The sequence below is a fragment of the Rousettus aegyptiacus genome, unplaced genomic scaffold (assembly GCF_014176215.1).
Source record: "Rousettus aegyptiacus isolate mRouAeg1 unplaced genomic scaffold, mRouAeg1.p scaffold_m13_p_5, whole genome shotgun sequence".
NCBI lineage: Eukaryota > Metazoa > Chordata > Mammalia > Chiroptera > Pteropodidae > Rousettus > Rousettus aegyptiacus.
Genome location: NW_023416308.1, coordinates 29,015,613 through 29,035,345, shown reverse-complemented (window position 1 = coordinate 29,035,345; position 19,733 = coordinate 29,015,613). Strand labels below are relative to the sequence as shown.

The following is a 19,733-nucleotide window of genomic DNA, read 5'->3' as shown; positions in this document are numbered from 1 at the left end:
GTCTCAGGCATTCCCATGTATACAGCCACTTATAGGACAAGATATTGCAGGAAGAGCTGAGTTATTCTCCATATAACCCTTTTCTCCTGTGTTTGTAGATTTTCTTGGAGAAGAATGGCTCTCAGAAATGGCTCAGTCATGACTGAATTCATTCTCATGGGTTTAACAGACCAACCAGAGCTCCAATTCCCCCTGTTTTCCCTGTTTCTAGTAATGTATGTGGTTACTGTGTTAGGAAATTTGGTTCTGATGATTCTAATTGTACTGAATTCACACCTACACACTCCCATGTACTTTTTCCTCTTTAACCTGTCCTTCACAGACCTCTGTTACTCTTCCGTGTTTACACCCAAAATGCTGATTAACTTCATTTCAAAGAAGAATATTATCTCCTACATGGGGTGCATGACCCAGCTCTTTTTTTCCTGCTTTTTTGTTATTTCTGAATGTTATGTGCTGACATCAATGGCCTATGATCGATATGTGGCCATCTGTAACCCACTTTTGTATAACTATGTCATGTCACCTAAAGTGTGTTCCAATATTATACTTAGTTCATACTTGATGGCATTTTCCTGTTCTATGGCCCACACAGGATGCATGCTGAGACTGACCTTCTGTGATATGAATACCATCAACCACTATTTGTGTGACATCCTCCCCATGCTCCAGCTCTCCTGTACTAGCACGTACATCAACAAGCTGGTACTTTTCATTTTGGTGAGCATTAATATCACTGTGCCCTGTCTCACCCTCTTTGTCTCTTATGCCTCCATCATCTCTAGCATCCTACGCATCAGCTCCATGGAGGGGAGGTCGAAAGTCTTCAGCACATGCAGTTCCCATATACTTGCTATAGTTCTCTTCTTTGGATCAGGTGCATTTATGTATATTCAACCATCTTCTGCTGGGTCTCTGGGTGAGAAAAAAATCTCATCCATCATTTACACCAATACAGTTCCCATGATGAATCCTTTAATCTACAGCCTGAGAAACAAAGATGTTAGAATTGCCTTGAGAAAAACTCTAAATAGGAAAAGGTTTTGATATGAAATAGTTTGTGTGTGTGTGTGTGTGTGCGCACAGTTAGTCAAAGGACATGGAGATTTTTTGTGTTTAATTTTAATAAAAGTTTTATTGTGAACCTTCAATTCTATTTATTATAATGTTGAAAGTAAGTAGACTCAACACATATTTATTTTTCACACTGTAGTAGTTTTGATACAGAACATTTTTATTTTCAAGGCAGTTGAGATTTTCGTAAGAAGGATTTCCCCTGAAGACCTAGTGTTCCCTCTTTGCTTTGCCATGACTTAGCTCTTACACATTATAACTTGCATTTGAAGTTTTTATCGTCTGTAGTCAGAATATCTTTGAGATGGAAATGTAGGTAGGTACAAAGATGTCCCAGAAGGGAGCTAGTGTCTTTTAATATGAAAAGCACTTGTGTTGTTTCCTAGTTAAATTTTGAAACTCAAATCATATAATTAATAATACTCTCTTCTCTTTGGAAACTTTTTTCAAAACACTGATGATAGATGCTGAAAATGGGAGATAATCAATTGTCAGTTCTTGTAACTTGGTCAGCTATGTGGCATAATCACATGACTAAAGACACATAAAGGGAAGTCTGTATTGACTTCTAGAGAAAGTTATTTTATAATATAAGGAGAAAAATATGTAAAAGAAGTTCTTTTACTTTGTTTTCTTGCTCTCTCCTTTGGAAATATCTGGTTTCAGATGTGGTTCTTGGAGCGACAATGGCCGTTTTGTGACCATGAGTTAGCAAGCCTGAAGAGTAAGGCAAACAGTATGAGGATAGTGAAATAGAAGAGTTTGAGTCCATGAGAGTGTTTAACTGCCTCAACCCATCGCTCAGGCCAGCATAGCTTGGTGCCAAGGGGGATTCCCATGGGAGATGAGGAGAGCAGGAGGACACTGCAGCTTTCACCGCTGAGGACCTTAGCAACCCTCATTGCTGCTGTGAATAGCTGTACCAGTTGCTACCAAGGACCCGTTTGGTTTTTGCAGAGGCTGACAGGTTGGCCTGGAGTCCATGTCACTGTGGCCTCCTGGGCCCAGAGCCATTCCTGTGCATATCCAAGGCCTAAGCCATCAAAACCACCACTCGCCCTATCACCAACACATGGCATAAATTCCGGAGCTGGCACCAAGAGGCGATTCTTTAGTGGCTGCTTCCTCCGATAGAAAAGAAAAGAATAGAAGGACCTCAGCAAATTTTATTCAGAGGACCCACCCTCCAGTCTTCATTGCTGACCACAACTGATGAAGCTGCTCAGAGTCCATGCCATTGTACCTCCACAGAGACTCACTTTAGCTTTAAGGACAAACATAAGTTGAATGTCATGGTAATAAGGACATCGCTTGCAAAATTTTTAATCTTTTTTAGTAAACCAAGTCTTTACTTTACTCCTTTGGAGAAAGACCTTTTTCTTCAAAATTAGATAATTAACCTTAAGAATGGTAACTCGGGTCCTCTGGCTATTGATAAGGATCATTGAAACTCGACATTCTCGTTGGCCCATTATAAGGCAGAAATGGTTTCAGGACAAAACAGGGCCCTTGGATTCCAAAAAGAGATTGGTCTTTTAACCCAAGTTCTTTTTTTTTTAAGAAATATATTAACCAAAGCTGATTTCCTTTACCCCCTTGGTAGGCAAATAAATAATAGAAACATAACTAGATACATGATTCAAGTAACAAGTTTGAATCTTTGTATTTGCTTATCTAGGGACAGAGATGGAACTTCAGTGGGATACTCAAGATCTCATCCTGACTGAGGCAGGGAGGGAAAGAGTTCCACAAAACCCCAAAAGTCAGGGACTATGACCCTTCTCAACAGGAAGCAGATACAAAAGAGATCTCCCATCCCTCAATATCCACACTAATAAAAAGGTTTAGGCAAGAAAGTTAGGGGGTTTTAAATCTACCTGCTAAGACAGTGAGGTCATCCTATTCTAGAAAAAGTCCACCCTATTCCTCCCACAATTAAGCAAACCAGAAGGCATTTGTTTGACTAAACTTAACTCATGCAAGAAAACAGTAATGAGGGAATTGGCTACTAGTTTCAGCCAGTCACTCATACCTGCGCAATGACCCCAACGACCTTCAACTCACCTGAGTTTCATTATACCACCATTATAATAGGTGGTACGTGCCCAGAGGTTCATTAAAATTATTACAACTGACTGAACTTTAGGAACAAACATGTGCGGAAAGCAAATGATGAGTCACTGGGTCCTGTCAATCTTAGTTGTCAATTAAGAAAGCTCACTCTTCTAAGAAAAGTAACCACCCACAGCAAATAGTTTTAAAAAACTCAAACACTTTGTTACTGTGCCCTTGAGCCCTTGAGCCTTCGAGCTATTCATCTCTTCCTTGGGCCTGCTTCCATGTCCGGAAGTGTACTATTGCTTCTAATAAAGCTATTATTTTCTGCTGTGTTTCGATGTTTCGCTCAGTTCTTTGTTCAAGACATCAAGAATCTGGACAATGCACCAAGAGGGGAACCCCATTCTCCAGTAACAATGGGATGAAAAAAAATATTGCATACAAATAGTAAACCCTCACCCCTCTCCCCAAAATAGCAGGATGGTACATCAGAAAAAAAAAAGACTGTCAAAAAGAAATAAAAAGTTTGTTACATAATTATAAAAATGTTAATTAAACAGGAAAAAAATAATTATAAATATACGTACGCCTAACATCAGATTTTATATATATATATATATATATGGCACATACTGACAGATCTGAAGGGAGAAATTAACATCAATACAACAACATTAAGTGACTTTAATACTCCACTTTTAATGATGAAGAAAACATCCAGACAGAAAATCAGTAAGGAATTACTGACTTGAATAAACATTACAGCTGTATTGAAATTACCAGATGTATGCAGAACATTCTCCTCAACGACAAATGATTACATATTCTTCTCAAGTGCACATGGAACATTATCTATGATAGATCACAATATTTCACAAAATAAGTCTTAACAAATTAAGAAGATAGAAATATTCCCTACTATTTTTTCTGACTGATACTAGATATAGTAACAGTAAGAAAATGGAAAGAAATCACAAATATGTGGAAAGTCAGTGATATACTCCTGAAAAACTATTGGCTCAGAGAAAAATCAAAAGGGAATTTAAAAATATCTTGATACAACTGGAAATAAAATTCTAACATACTGAAATTATGGGACGTAGCAAAGCAGTTCTAAGACAGAGGTTTATAACAATAAACCCTTACATTTAAAAAAAAAAAAAGATCTCATATAAGCAGCCTGACCTTACACTTTAAGGAACTAAAAAACAAACAAACAAACAAAAAAGAAAAAAAACACACACACAAACAGAAACAAAAACAAACTAAGCCTAAAGTTAACATAAGAAAGAAATGATACAGATTAGAGCAGAGATAAATCAAGTAGAGACTAGAAAAAGCAACAAAACTGAGTTTTTGTTTTTAAAGGTAACAAAAATCAATGAATGCTTAGGTAAACTAAGGGGGTGGGGACTTCAAAAAATAAAGTCAGTAATGAAGAAGAGCCATTACAACAGATAACTTAGAAATAAAAAGGATTATAAGAAACTATCATGAACAGTACATGACAACAAACTGGATAACCTAGAACAAATAGATCAGTTCTTAGAAACATATCATCTACAAAAACTGAATCATGAAGAAACAGAAAGCCTGAAAATGCCAACAACAAATAAAAAGATCGAATCTGTATTCAAAACATCTCAAGAACAATACTCAGGATCACATATCTTCATGGGTGAATAATACCAGATATTCCAAGAAGGATTAATACCAATTACCCTTAAATTCTTCCAAAAAAAAAATAGAAGAGAAGGAAATTCTAAGACAATGCTGATACCAAAACCAGATAAAGACACCACAAGAACTATAGGCCAATATCCTTATAGAAGCAAAAAGTCTCAACAAAGTACTAGCAAACAGAATCCAACAATACATCAAAAGGACCATACACCATAATCAAGTGAGACCGATCCCTGAGATGTAAATATTGTTCAACATAAGGAAATCAAAAACTTTGATATGTTACATTAATCAAATAAAGTATACAATTATATAATCATCTCAATAAACACCTACAAATAATTTAGCAAAATTCAATGCCTTTTATGATAAAAAATACTTAACAAGGTATAGGAGGAATACAATTCATTATAACAAAGGCCATATAGTAAAAGTCTACAGCTAACAAAACTCATACTCAATGATAGGTAAAAAACTAAAATCTTTTTCTCTAAGATCAGGAACAAGCAAGTACGCCCATTCTCCCCACTTCTATTCAACCTAGCAAATCCTGGCCAGAGAAGCTAAGAAAGAAAAAGATATAGAAGTTAACCAAATCAAAAAGAAGTAAAATTATCTCTGTATACAGTTGACGTGATTTGAAAACCCTACAGTTACCACCAAAAAACATTACTAGTAATAGACAAATTCAGTGAAGTCGCAGAATATAAAATCAACATATAAAATTAGTCACATTTCTATATACAGATAATAAAATCTCTGAAAGGGAAATTTTTTTAACATTCCATTTACAATAACATCAAAAAGAATAAAGTACCAAAGAGACTTATACACCAAAAATTATAAAACATAGGTGAAGAAAATTAAAGAAACCATAGATAAATAGACTGCTCATGTTCAAGAACTGGAAAAATTAATATTGTTAACAAATATTCATACAAATCATAGTGATCTGAAGATTCAGTGCAATTCTTATCAAACTCACAGTGATATTTTTACAAAAATAGATTTAAAAAAAACTACCTTAAAATTCATATGGAACCACATAAGATCCCCAATAGCCAAAGAAATCTTAAACAATAAGAAAAAAGCTGGTGGCATGACATTTCCTAATTTCAAAATATATTACAAACCTCAAATAAATAAAGATATGGTACTGGTATAAAAATGGACACATAAACTAATGGAACAGACTAGAGAATTTAGAAATAGACTCACTCAACTGATCATCTAAATGATTGCCAAGCATACACAATGTAAAAATGATAGACTGTTCTATAAATAGTGTTAGGAAAACTAATTATGCACATGCATAAAAATGAATTTGAACTTTTATCTCATATCACATACAGGTATCAACTCGAAATGGATTAAAACTTTAAAGGTATAACTTGAAACTACAAAAACAATTAGAAGAAAATATGAAAAAAGTTTATTGATAATGAGCGAGGCTATATAAGTGTCATACCAAAGGGTATATGAGAATCTCTGTACTTTCCTCTTCATTTTTATATGACTCTATAACAGTTCTAAAAATAAAGTCTTTTAGGAAAAGCTTTTTGACTTTCTTTTGGGCCATGATCTTCTCAGATATATCATCAAAAGCAAAGACAACTAAAGTAAAATAAACAAGTGGGATTGCATCAAAATAAAAAAGTTTCGTACAACAAAGGAAACAAACAGCAAAATTAAAAAGCAACCTATGGAATGGGAGAAAATATTTATAAACCATATACTTATAAGAGATTATATCCAAAATATATTAGGAACCCCTAGCAATTGCAAAAACAAAAACCAATCGACAAAAATAAATAATTTGATTAAAAAATGAGCAAAAGGTCTAAATAGATATTTCTTCAAGAAGATATATTAGTGGCCAACAAGTATACATAAAGGTATCAACATCACTAATCATGAAAATACAATTCAAAACCACTATGAGATATTACCTTACACCTATTAGAATAACAGTTACCAAAAAAAAAAAAAAGATAATAGATAAGTGTTGGTGAGAATGTGAAGAAAAGGGAACCTTGGCATAAATTAAAATTGAAACTATGTAATGATCCAGAAATTCCAATTCTAGGTATATATACAGAGGAAGTAAAACCTGTTTCTCAAAGAGATTCTGAATTCCCATAATAATTAAAGCCAAGTTATAAATACAAGCTAAATTTCTGTTGATGAATTAATGTATTTTTTAAAAAGTAATACATAGTACATATATAAAATAGAATATCATGTAGCCTTAAAAACAGCAAGTAAAAAAATTCTACCTTTCCTGGCAACTTGAATGAACCTGGGGGACATATGCTAATTTATATAAGTGAGACAAAGAATGACAAATAATATATGATTAAATTATATGAGGAATATAAAATCATCAGTTGTAGAAGTAGAGGGTAGAATGGGGATTGTCAGAATCTGGAGGAGGGGAAAAGAGAGATGTAGATCAAAGATAAGTAAGTTCTGGAAATCTAATGTATACCAATGAGACTGTAGTTAATAATATTGTATTACATACTTGGAATTTCCCTAGAGGGTAGATCTTAAATGTTCTAACTAGAGGAAAAACAGGAAGGGAAGGGAAGGGAAAGGAAAGGAAAGGAAAGGAAAGGAAAGGAAAGGAAAGGAAAGGAAAGGAAAGGAAAGGAAAGGAAAGGAAAGGAAAGGAAGGAAGAAAGGAAAGAAAGGAAAACCCAGACTTCACGCAAAGAAGGAAAGAAACAAGGACAGAAAGGAAAAGCAAGGCCGGCAAGGTCCGCAAGCACGGCAAGCAATCCCACCAGGCCCTTAGGAAAAAGGAAAGGAAAGGAAAAAGGAAAGGAAAGGAAAAAGGAAAGGGTGAAAACGCGAGATGATATTTTAATTAGCTTCATTGTAGCAATTATTTCACTGTTTATAAATATAAACAAATCAAGTCATGTAACATAAATACATAAATTTTTATTGTTAATTATGGATCATAAAGATTAGTACAAAAATTTAAAAATTTCAACTCAATTTTTTTCTGTAATTTTGATCCTTAAACTTTTATTACAAAATTTCAATTGCCCAGTGGGTAATTAAAAAACCATTGAAAGTTTGAACTAGGAAGTGAGAGTTCTGTGCTTTCAGAGTACAGCAGTGGAAATGGCTAAATAAGAGTATTCGGAGATGCTAGAAGAGTATTTAAGAGCCACTACAATTGAGTAGTGGTGGCAGAGGGAAAAATAAGAGAGGTCATTGGGATAGTGGACATTACTGCTCAGCATGTGAGAAATACAGAAACTATTCAGGTTTTCGATCAAAAAACAACATGATTTTTAGAAATATTTATTGTGATCCTTCTATGTACTCTGTGTTGTTCATAACATCCAGGAGCAAAATAGTAAACAACACAGAAGAGATGTTTGTCCATAAAGAACTTATAGGTTATAGGGGAACACAAGAATTAAGAAGAAAAATGTCTGACGTGTTAAGATGCAGAATCTCCTGGAAATGATCAGAACATAAATAATGACAGCTGACCTTTATTGACTAACATATGCCTGGCATTGTAATCATTTTACTTTTTTTTTTTTCATTTAAGTACACAACATCCCAAAGAGAGATGCATTTTCACCATCTTTATGTTATAAAGATATCCTGGGGAACAGAGAGAATAGATAATTCATCCAAGGTGTTATAGTTAGTAAAAGTGCAAGTAGCAAGTTCCATATACATACCTTCTAACACTATAGCCCCTACTCTTTTCTATGATAAGAAGAAATTAATAACCTCAGTTGCATAAATGCCATATATAACAACCCAAGAGGACGGTCAGATAGAAATTTCCAGTAGGTGTTTAAACGTTAACACTTTAGATGGGATATACAACACAGCAAATTATTTTGGAGACACCCAGGAAGTGAATTATTGCAATATTTGAACAACAAAAATCAGTCGAAGAACTGAGGAATCCTAGATGCAGAACTTTTGCAGAAAATATTTCTATTTAAAATACGGTGATAAACAGGAAATGAAACAATACCATAGACTTCTTTTCAGAAATGATGATAATAGGGAGATGGGGATTTATTTCAGATACATACTGAGGGAGGTACAATCCCCTGGGTGAAGTTAAAACCAGGGAAGTATTGAGTCTAAGGAACTAGAGACTGATCATAGTCCACTTATATAATCGCCTTATTCCCCTTTTGCACATAAAATCTACTCCCTGGGGAAAAGGCTGAGCAGGCTTCTACACTTATAACCAAGTGCATTAAACCATTAAACTCATTAAATTTTCTGTGTCTAGTCAAGTAGCAAATATGGTCATTATAAAGTCTGTTTATTTTTCTCTGCTACTTGAGAGAACTCAAAGCCATAATCAGAATGTATAATCAATAGTTCAGAAAAATTTATAAGGTATGTCTGAATTTAAGTGTGGGTTTTATTCTCTTAGGATCAAAGTAATCGAAGCCTCAGAACCTGAAATTGCTTTTCCAGGACCACGAGAGCTAATACAAGGATAAGAGAGCACTGAGATTTTCTCACCCAAGGTGAGTTTCTAAATTCCACTTATTATAATATATTCCTTATTTTCAGATGGAAGTCCGGGTAGCTAAGATATGCCTATTTCTTTGCAGTGTGACAATTTCTGAAATTCAAGTAAAACAGGTGAAAATTGTGTTTGAGGGGAGATCAGAGAATGTTCAGAGTTATTAGGAGACTAGGATGTGCAGTCGCTCAGTTAGTAAGTATTCTTTAAATGTATAGAATTCTCACTGCTCCTCATTTGTGGCTTTTATGCAGTGACATAGGACAGTAACTTAACCTCTCCCTTAATTGGAACAAGATTCTGCATTAGAGTCTAGCACTAGGTTCCTAGTGTTCCCGCCTCCAATATTATTAGAAAGGGAGGGTTCACATGAGTAAAGAGATACTGAAATGAGAGAAAGACAATTCTGCCATGGTTCAAACTTCTCGCTTATTTTTTGTTTTGTTTGTTTGTTTTGTTTTGTTTTTCTGTAGTTATGTTTGCATGTGGAAGACCTGGCCTTCCCTCTGTAGACTAAGTTTGTGATGTACTTTGCTATATTTAGCTTATTAAGACTCCGGTAAGGGAAACCTAGTGTCATTTAGTATCCTAACAATGGTAAAAATGTCTTTGGGTCCCAGTTGGGCTAGTCCCAGGCATTCCACGTATACAGCCACTTATAGGACAAGATACTGCAGGAAGAGCTGAGTTATTCTCCATATAACCCTTTTCTCCTGTGTTTGTAGATTTTCTGGGAGAAGAATGCCTCTCGGAAATGGCTCAATTGTGACTGAATTCATTCTCATGGGTTTAACAGACCGACCAGAGCTCCAACTCCCCCTGTTCTTCTTGTTTCTAGTAATGTATGTGGTTACTGTGTTGGGAAATTTCGGTCTGATGATTCTGATCGTGCTGAATTCACACCTACACACTCCCATGTACTTTTTCCTCTTTAACCTGTCCTTCACAGACCTCTGTTACTCTTCTGTGTTTACACCCAAAATGCTGATTAACTTCATTTCAAAGAAGAATATTATCTCCTACATGGGGTGCATGACCCAGCTCTACTTTTTCTGCTTTTTTGTTATTTCTGAATGTTATGTGCTGACATCAATGGCCTATGATCGATATGTGGCCATCTGTAACCCACTTTTGTATAACTATGTTATGTCACCTAAAATGTGTTTCAATATTATGCTCAGTTCGTACTTGATGGGGTTTACTGGTTCTATGGCCCACACTGGATGCATGCTGAGACTGACCTTCTGTGATGTGAATACCATCAACCACTATTTGTGTGACATCCTCCCTGTGCTCAAGCTCTCTTGCACCAGCACGTACATCAACGAGCTGGTCGTTTACACTGTGGTGGGTGTTAACATCATTGTGCCTAGTCTCATCATCTTTGTCTCTTATGGCTTCATCATCTCCAGCATCCTACGCATCAACTCCACGGAGGGCAGGTTCAAAGCCTTCAGCACTTGCAGTTCCCACATACTTGCTGTTTCTCTCTTCTTTGGATCAGGTGCATTTATGTATCTCAAACCATCTTCTACTGGGTCTCTGGATGAGGAAAAAATCACTTCTATCCTTTACACCAATACGGTTCCCATGATGAATCCTTTAATCTATAGCCTGAGAAACAAAGATATTAGAATCGCCTTGAGAAAAATTCAAATAAGAGAAGGTTTTGATCAGAAATAATTGTGTGTGTGTGTGTGTGTATGTGCGTGTGTGTGTGTGTGTGTATGTGCGCGCGCGCGCAGTTAGTCAGAGGACGTGGAGATTTGGTGTGTTCAATTTTAATTAAAGGTTTTATTGTCAATCTTCGATTTTATTTATTATCATGTTGAAAGAAATTTTAGTCTCCTTTCAATAATTTATTTGCTCTTTTTGAGGGTAGGTCTTCTCTTTTATTTCACCATTTGCACAGTTTATTTTCCTCATCTTTTTTCACATTTAATAATAATATTAAGAAAGGAATTTATTATCTTCTGATTTTTTTTATTATTTTGAACATTTATTTTTCTCTCTGGAAATAGAAGACTGGTTTACAATCAAATCAAGGAACAACAGATGACATAATGTCATGGGAATGCCTTAACTGTCACTTGCCATTGGAAGGAAAAATCAGACAATGTGCTTCTACTCCCATCTTTATACCCTACACTGGGCAAAAACATGTTCTTTAATGCAAGTCATGAAAAGCTCCATAGAGACTGTCAAGTACAACCTGGTTTGCACTGGTAGACACTAGGCATCATGCTTTCTTTGACATAGGGTTTTCTTACCACTGCATACTCACCCCTACACATAACAGACTGTCAAAATAATTTTTTCACAGATGAGAAAGTAAAGTTCAAGCAGTTAATGATTTACTTATAGTCACATACCTTAATTTTAAAAATCTAAACTAAATCTTAGCCTTCTACTAAGCTTATTTTGTTTTCTCATATTCTTTGCTTCTCTGTATTCTATTATTTTTATTTCAGTAATCGTGTAATATGAAAAAACATTATTCATTTGAAAGTTGAATGTGTTTTGTTTCAGGATGACACATGAATTATTTGTTTTTTTGTTTGTTTGTTTGTTTAGCAAATAGTTTGTTGGTTTTTATTGTTGGGAAAGAGGAGAAATTTTGTGGTAGAATAGCTGGGAAAGATTGACTCAAATAAGAAAGTACATTTTCCACAAAATTAAAAAAAAAACAAATTTGGAATGTTTGAAATTTTTTGTAATTCTAAGAATGAGGTATGAAAGACAAAGGAGCCAAAACATGTAATTAGCTCAGGACTCAACAAGACACATGACCAATAAATAAAAATTTTTTATTGAGGAGAGGTCATGAGGATTTAGAAACCACATTTCAATATAAATTTTATCCTATTTTATATGGTCCTATAAATATACAGTCCATACATTATAAACTTATAATGCACAATGACCATATATTCATAATTTTGGGGGAATGAAGGTGGAGAAGCTGACTAAATTTGCAGACTTAGAGAGAAGACATTTTTCAGGAGATAAAATAGTGAGTAGTAATTAAAACTCAAATTGGGAAAAACAAATGTAGAAAGTAAAATGTTAAATAATAAAAACCATTCTTGACTTTTCTTGCATGTCTGGAAGGCCATAGAGATATTGTACAGATCACAGAATTTTTCCAAATGAGATAAAAACTCAACTTATTTGATATTGAGAAAGTTAAACCCACAGGGCTAGAAGACCTGGAAATAACTGAATCTCTCTTGTTTTGACGGGCTTCTAATGCTATTTCTGTGTGGATTTTAAGCTATAAATACTTCAAATTATAGGTAGTAGTAGAGCAATGATAATTTGAAAGAAACATTTGGTGAATAAATCAAATTGAGACAAAGTCTTTTCTGGAATAAGATGTCGATTAGATTTCGATCAAACAAAAATTATTACTCTAAAATGCCTTAATCCTTAGTCAAGTGATTTTAATAATACTTTCAATTTTGCTTTTTTTTTCTAATCTCTGTTCGTGATTTAGTTTTTGTGAAAGTCAGCAAAACTGATATATTGGCTTTTTTATTTTTTAGATGTTCAGCATTTCTAAATCCTTGATTTATGGTTTAAATTATACTCATACCCCATCCCTTTATCTCACTTAATAATTCTATTTATAAAAAATAGTTGATCTCGGTTGTAGTTTTATTTTTTTGTACTTATTCACTTACTATCCTTTGATAAAATTTTCTTTATTAGAGGGAAATGTATCTAAATAGATAAGTAATATCTGTGTTTTGGAGGAACCTTGTTGATGTTGCAGACATGCATGCACTCTGTTATGTCCTTTATCACTATTTGAAGTGCTCCAATTTGTTTTTTAAATGTGATCATTAATCTTTTCTGAAGCCTCAAACTATAAATTAATTTAGTTTCATCCTTACCAAATATAGACCTTTTTCTCAACTTAGGTTCCATTCTTTCAGATTATTTAAAAATATATGAAAATCTAAATAGAGTTTGTAAAAGTTATGTGTGAAAAAATTTTTAAAGGGGCATCTTAACTATAGCTTTTAGTTAGCAACTTAAGCTCTACATGTCTACTTGGACTTCTCTCAAAGGAGGAAAATCAAGCTAGGGTGTTTTTCATGTGTAATATAGAGTTATTCTTTCTAGTTTTTGTGTTACGTGAATGGCACTAAAGAAATTATGAGAGCAAGTATGATTCTGTTGAATTCGTACAGCTAAGAGTCAATCCTGTAAGCCATGGGATCTGCCTGTGTCTGTGAATGAAGAAATAGATGTTTCTGAGTCAGTGCAAAACCTTGGACTTTCTAAGCTGTAACAGAAAATGGACCTCCTGGTCAAGAATCAGAATGAAAGTTTCCAATTACATTCTAAATTCATTTAATGTAAACTTTCTCAAAGCTCATGGCTACTGTTGCTCAGGCTCCGTTTGAAATGAGCATGATCAGGGTGCATTATGATAAAGACTGATGAAAACCAGCAGTAAAAGGGGTCTTGAATTCTATAGCCCTTTAATTCCTGAACCCCCAATTTTATCAAACTCTATTTTCCATTCCACTTTACACTGCTTACACACACACACACACACACACACACACACACACACACACAGAGTCTTCAAGTCTTATATTTTGTGAAGTCACTTCCTAACATCAATTATATGGCATGCAACCCACTTTTAACTATTGTAAGCTCATTCGGGTAGATGGTTCCTAGTTCCAGCTCCTGAGAAGCAGGGCTGAGCAGAAAGTACTTGCTGGACCCAGCAAAAAAAAAAAAAAAATTGTTTAGTGCTTCATTCATTTGCTTATGTAAAAACAAAACAGCACAACACATGTTTTTTACCTGTTATGTGCCTAGTAATGTGTGGCAACATGTTATGTTATAGTCATAAACAAAACAGACTAAGGCAAACACATAAAGTTAGATTTTTCACAATGCGACATAGTAGAATTACATCCTTCATGTGGATGTATGCACGTGTACCAATTTTAGAATTGGTCTTTTGTGATTACAATTAGTCTTGAAAATTGATTGTCAGCAAATGCTCATGTTGGGGACAGACATGATATTTTTCTCTAAGTCTAGAATAGTTGGTATTCTTTGTAGCATTGGGACAGTTTGCTATATATTTAGTTTAGCATCATATGAAGTAGGTGAATTACATGCAATGCTTTGTTGTACAAAATGTATACCTTTGAACATTAAAATTACTCTCAGTATGGGGACCTTTTACATTCTGAGGCAGAGATTTACATCTTCCTTGGTTAGTGGGAGGGTGATGGAACCACCTAAGGCTGTTTAAAGTCTCTTGACATAGAATTGAATTAACTCATTTCAAATATTAATACAGAGATGTGTTCCGGGTATGACAATTGCTATTAGAAGTAGTGTTATAGTATTTTCTACACTTTCACATCTATCTGTCATCTCTTCCTAAGGAAAGAACTGTGAGTTAAATAGGGAAGAGAATCTTAGCTCCTATTTTATAAATGATGAAACCGATCCTCAAAGATGTTTTTGACTTTTTCCATTTTACATTTTATAAATTGCACAGGTAAGACTGGGACTTGGGTGTTTTGATTCTAAATCCATCAAGGTATTTTTTATTATCATTAGATAAAATTTAATACTTTTGAAAGTCTCAAATATGAATAATGGCTTTATTAATAAAAATGTCTCAGAATACAAAAAAGAGCAAAGTATAAGATAAGGATAATATCCAGAAAGTACTCTATAAAACTGGCTTTCTATTCTGTTCCTTTGATATCTGTGACTGTTTTTGTGCCGGTGCCATGCTATTTTGATTACTAGAGCCTTGCAGTATAGTTTGAAATCAGGGAGCTTGCTATCTTCACCTTTTTTTTTTTTTTTCATTTCAAGATTGCTTTGGTTCTTTGGGGTCTTTTGTGGTTCCATATAAATTTTTTGGTTTATTTGTTTTAGTTCTGTGAAGAAGACCATCGGTATTTTGATAGAAATAACATAAAATCTGTAGATTTCTTCAAGTAGTATAGACATCCTAAGAATTTAAATTATTTCAATATATGAGCATGGTATATCCTTCTAATTATTTTCATCTTATCCTGGGGCTCAAATAATAAATAATGTCCTATATCTTTCATATTTCATATGTAACATGTCATGACTAATTTACTTATTTTATTTTATTTATTTTTTATTATTTTCAAGTATACAGTACATTGGTTAGACATTTATATAGTTTATAAAATGATCCCCCTAATTGCTCCTTCTCTCCTCTGGCTTTCCACCTAGCCAATATATTAATGATAACTGCATTCCCTCTGATGCACTCCCCATCCCCTGACCATCTAACAAATACTAATTTATACTTTTTTAACCCTTCTCCCGGGACAAAATTCCCGTCCCCTCTATCACAAAATTGTCTTCTATATCTGTGAGTCAAATTTTTTTTATTTAATAGTGACATTGGTTAACTAAATTCAATAAATTTCAGGTGTACACTTTAACAGTAAGGCATATAAATATATTTACATTGTGTGTTCACCTCTCATAGTTAGATCTCTTTCTGTCATCACATATTTGACCACTTTTACCTCATCTACCTCCCCCCTACTTCACTCCCTACCATATTTATATATCCTTAACTATATGTCATGCATCATATTAATTTAGTTACTTCTCACAACTTATGTATGTAGTAGGTACCATCATCTTCCTTTTACAAGTGAGAAAGGGTGGAACAGGGAGCTGTACTAATATGCACGATTACAAAAAAAAGAAGATAAGCCCTCATATTTGAACCCAGGCTATCCGGTCACAAAATCCCTGCCTTTTATTACTTTGTTACAGTGGCAATTATATAAAGCACAAAATAAAAATTAAGTAATATATGTCCATGGCTTAAACACATGAAACATAAATCTATTAAAAATATTAGGACATTTTCCTTCATGAACTGTACACTTGAAATCTATATAAATTTATTAACCAATGCCACCCCAGTAAATTTAATAAATTTAATAAATAAAATAAACAAAAATCCATAACAATTTCCTAAAGGAGAGAAAGAATACATAAGGATATTTTAAACACAAAATTTTGTGTAGTGGTGACCACCTCTGAACAGAGCAGAAGAATAAGAGAGGGTAAAAGAACACAACATTTATTAGTATTTGTTAAGATTTTAGTTCTTTAAATTGATTTCAGTTTCAAAGGTTAATTTTATTACTATATTTATAACTTACATTTATCTTATGTATAGGCATTTAAAATGTCAAATATTAGAAAATAATAATAAAACAGAAGGATATTGCTAAATATTAGCCAACAGTAAACATATTTAGTGTTACATGTCAGTAAGACGGAGATCAATGTTCTCAGCATTTAAATAAGCAATTCATAAAATAAGCAATTGTTTAAGATGAAAATAGAAATGACTAACAAATATATGAAAAACATTCAATCTTAGTAGTAACAAAAAGTATAAGTTAAAACAATACTGAGATACCATTTTCTTCTATCGAATAAGCAAAGATCTGAAAAATAATTGCATCCAGTGTTGGCTGAGATTATAACAAAAGCTGTTCTTGTACACTGGTGGTAGGAAAAAAACATAATTTATTTGGATGATAGTTGCATTTTTAAATCTAAGCACGTTATTTCCTCTGACACAGCAATCGAATATCAGGACTCTCCTTCAAGGAGATAACCAGAGATGCACACAGAGAGTCACTAACCAGACATGGGGCCTTGGTAGAATGTCACCCTAAAAGCACTGTAAGTGTGCCACCCAGACTGAGGTCCTGCATTTCATTTGTGTAGGACTTCCAATGGCCAGAATCACAAAGCACAACTGTGTGCTCATGAAATTCACTTCAAATCAACTGATGATTTTTGCATATTAATAGACATTTTAATATCTACTTACATAGGATTTCTATTTTAACCAGCCTTCTTTTCTTATTGTGGAAGTTTCTTCAATTTTCATGGGTCTTAGAATAGAGTAACCATTTCATTTCATGGAAAATATGTTATCAAGGGGAAGAAATAAAGGAAGGCATTTTTAATTTAATATTATTTGATAGCTGAAATTTATATTGCTTTTCCTCCCATTACATCTTAGGCTTTTTACGGTGCCATTGCAAAATATGTGAAATATAATTAACTTGCAGGCAAGTACATTGACTATTTCCTCTTTAATTTTTTAATTATTATAATAATTGAGTCTAAAATGTATGAAAAGGATGGTGATGGTAGGTTGGGTTATGTTCTGGAACCTTAAAACATTTTGAAATTAAAAAATTACAATACATGTGGTGTTCATCTCAGTACTGTTTTAATTGTTAAAAATGAGAAACATTATAAATGCTTAACAGGCAATTAATTGAACAGCATAGTAGAAGAATTCCATTAGATACTGTGTAGACTTTATTATTTATGTTGTAGAAAATATTATAATGAAAAAATGTGTATACACTTATACATAAAAAACAAACTGTAAACATGTAAAGTGTTATGTCAATTTTTAAAATGTATATTATGTATGCATATAAAGGTATGTATATGCTCATATTAATGTATACACATACATAAACAATATATGCATGTGCATTTATTAAATCTACAGCTTTATGAGTCTAAAAATATGTAGAATAATTTTTACACTTTATTTTTTTTTTATTATCTACAATGGTCATATGTTAGCTTTAGAAAAAGAAAAAAATTTTAGAAGATAATGCAAACTAAATCTCCTTGAACATAATATATGAGAACATCTACCTGCCCTTAGGTTTACAGATGAGTTTTTATATAAAACATAAAAATCATCTATAAAAGAAAGGATTGATATATTAGACCTCATTATTATTAAAAACTTCTCTCCTTGAAAGTCACTGTCAAGAGAATAAAAATATGAGCCACAGACTGGGAGAAGATATTTGCAAAAGATATATCGATTAAGGACTGTTATCAAAAACATACAAAAAAATTTTTTTTAACTTAACAATCAAAAAAAGAACAACTTGAATAAAAAAAGAAAAAAGGGGTGGGGATCATCTGATCAGATACCTCACTAGTTGGCAAATAAACATATGAAAAGATACTAAACATATGTAAGGGAATCGCAAATTTAAACAAGAAGACACACATCTATTAGAACTGCTAAAATTCAAAATACTGACAACACCAAATGCTGACAAGAATGCAGAACAACAAGAGCTCTCTCTCATTCATTGCTGGTCAGAATACAAAATGGTATTGTCACATTAGAAAACAATTTGGTAGTTTCATACAAAACCGAATGACTCTTTCCATATGGCCCATCAATTGTGCTCCCTGAGATTTACCCAAAGAAATTAAATACATGTCCACAAAGAATCTGTGCACAGACATTTGTAGCAGCTTTATTTGTAATTGTCAAAACTTGGAAGAAACTCAGATGTCTTTCAATGTGTAAATGGATAAACTGCGATATGTCCAAACAATCTTATTCAGTACTAAAAATAAATGAGCTATCGTGTCATTAAAAGACATAGAGAAACCTTAAATACTACTAAGTGAAAGAAGCTAATCTGAAAAGGCCGTATACTGTATGATTGCAAATATATAGCAATCTAGAATAGGAAAACTATACAGACAGGAAAAATATCAATAGTTGCTAGAGTTTGGGAGGAGATAAAAGATAAATAGGTAGAACACAGGTGATTTTTAGGACAATGAACCTACTTTGTATGATACTGCAATAGTCAATTCACATCATTATATACTTTTCGAAAACCATAGAATTACAACACATAGTTACTCTAATGCAATTATAAATTTAGGGTGATAATGATGTGTCAATCTTGACTCATCTAATGTAACAAATATAACGTGCTAGTGTGGTATGTCGATAGTGGTGGAGGCTCTGCTTTTGTATGAGAGTGGGTGTCTGGGTTCGCAGTTGAGCCATACTTTCCATTCAGATTTGTTGTGAACCTAAAACTGCTCTAAAAATACAACAACAAAATAAAATAATGCTAAGAGGAGAAAGAAATACACCAGGCAGATTTTTTTTTCTTTTGGGCAGATCTTAAAAGATGAACAAGTAGTAGAGCTATATAAAGGGTTTTTTTCGAGTGACTATAATTGAGTATGTTTATAAACCAAGAAGAAGTAGCCTGCAGAGAAGGCCAAGCTGAGCCTAGAGAGTGAGAGGAGAATTGACTAGCATCCCCTGGAGGGAGAGGAGGAGGCCATTGTTCTTATCACCTTCAGTACCTCCAGATTCTTTTTCTCCATCAAATTAAGAGATAATTGTCATCTGCTAGTAATGGTAATAAAGGTGGAAACTTGGAGGAGAGGAGAAGATTTAAAATAATTCATAGTAGGTGCTGAAGCTGAGCAAGGGTTAGAAGGAACACTTAGTTGAGGTCAGAGGCTTCCTGAGCACAGA

The 19,733-nt window shown here is 33.6% G+C and overlaps 2 protein-coding genes across 2 annotated transcripts; both read left to right on the top strand.

Annotated features, from left to right (window-relative positions):
* Positions 1–114: 114 nt before the first annotated feature.
* Positions 115–1,047, top strand: LOC118602866 (olfactory receptor 8B3-like). The gene has a single exon (XM_036221114.1). The coding sequence runs from the start codon at positions 115–117 to the stop codon at positions 1,045–1,047; it is 933 nt and encodes a 310-aa protein (XP_036077007.1).
* A 9,031-nt stretch (positions 1,048–10,078) lies between these two features.
* On the top strand, positions 10,079–18,825 carry LOC107505988 (olfactory receptor 147-like). Its single transcript, XM_036221551.1, has 2 exons — positions 10,079–10,984; positions 18,718–18,825. The coding sequence occupies exons 1-2, from the start codon at positions 10,079–10,081 to the stop codon at positions 18,823–18,825; spliced, it is 1,014 nt and encodes a 337-aa protein (XP_036077444.1).
* Positions 18,826–19,733: the final 908 nt, after the last annotated feature.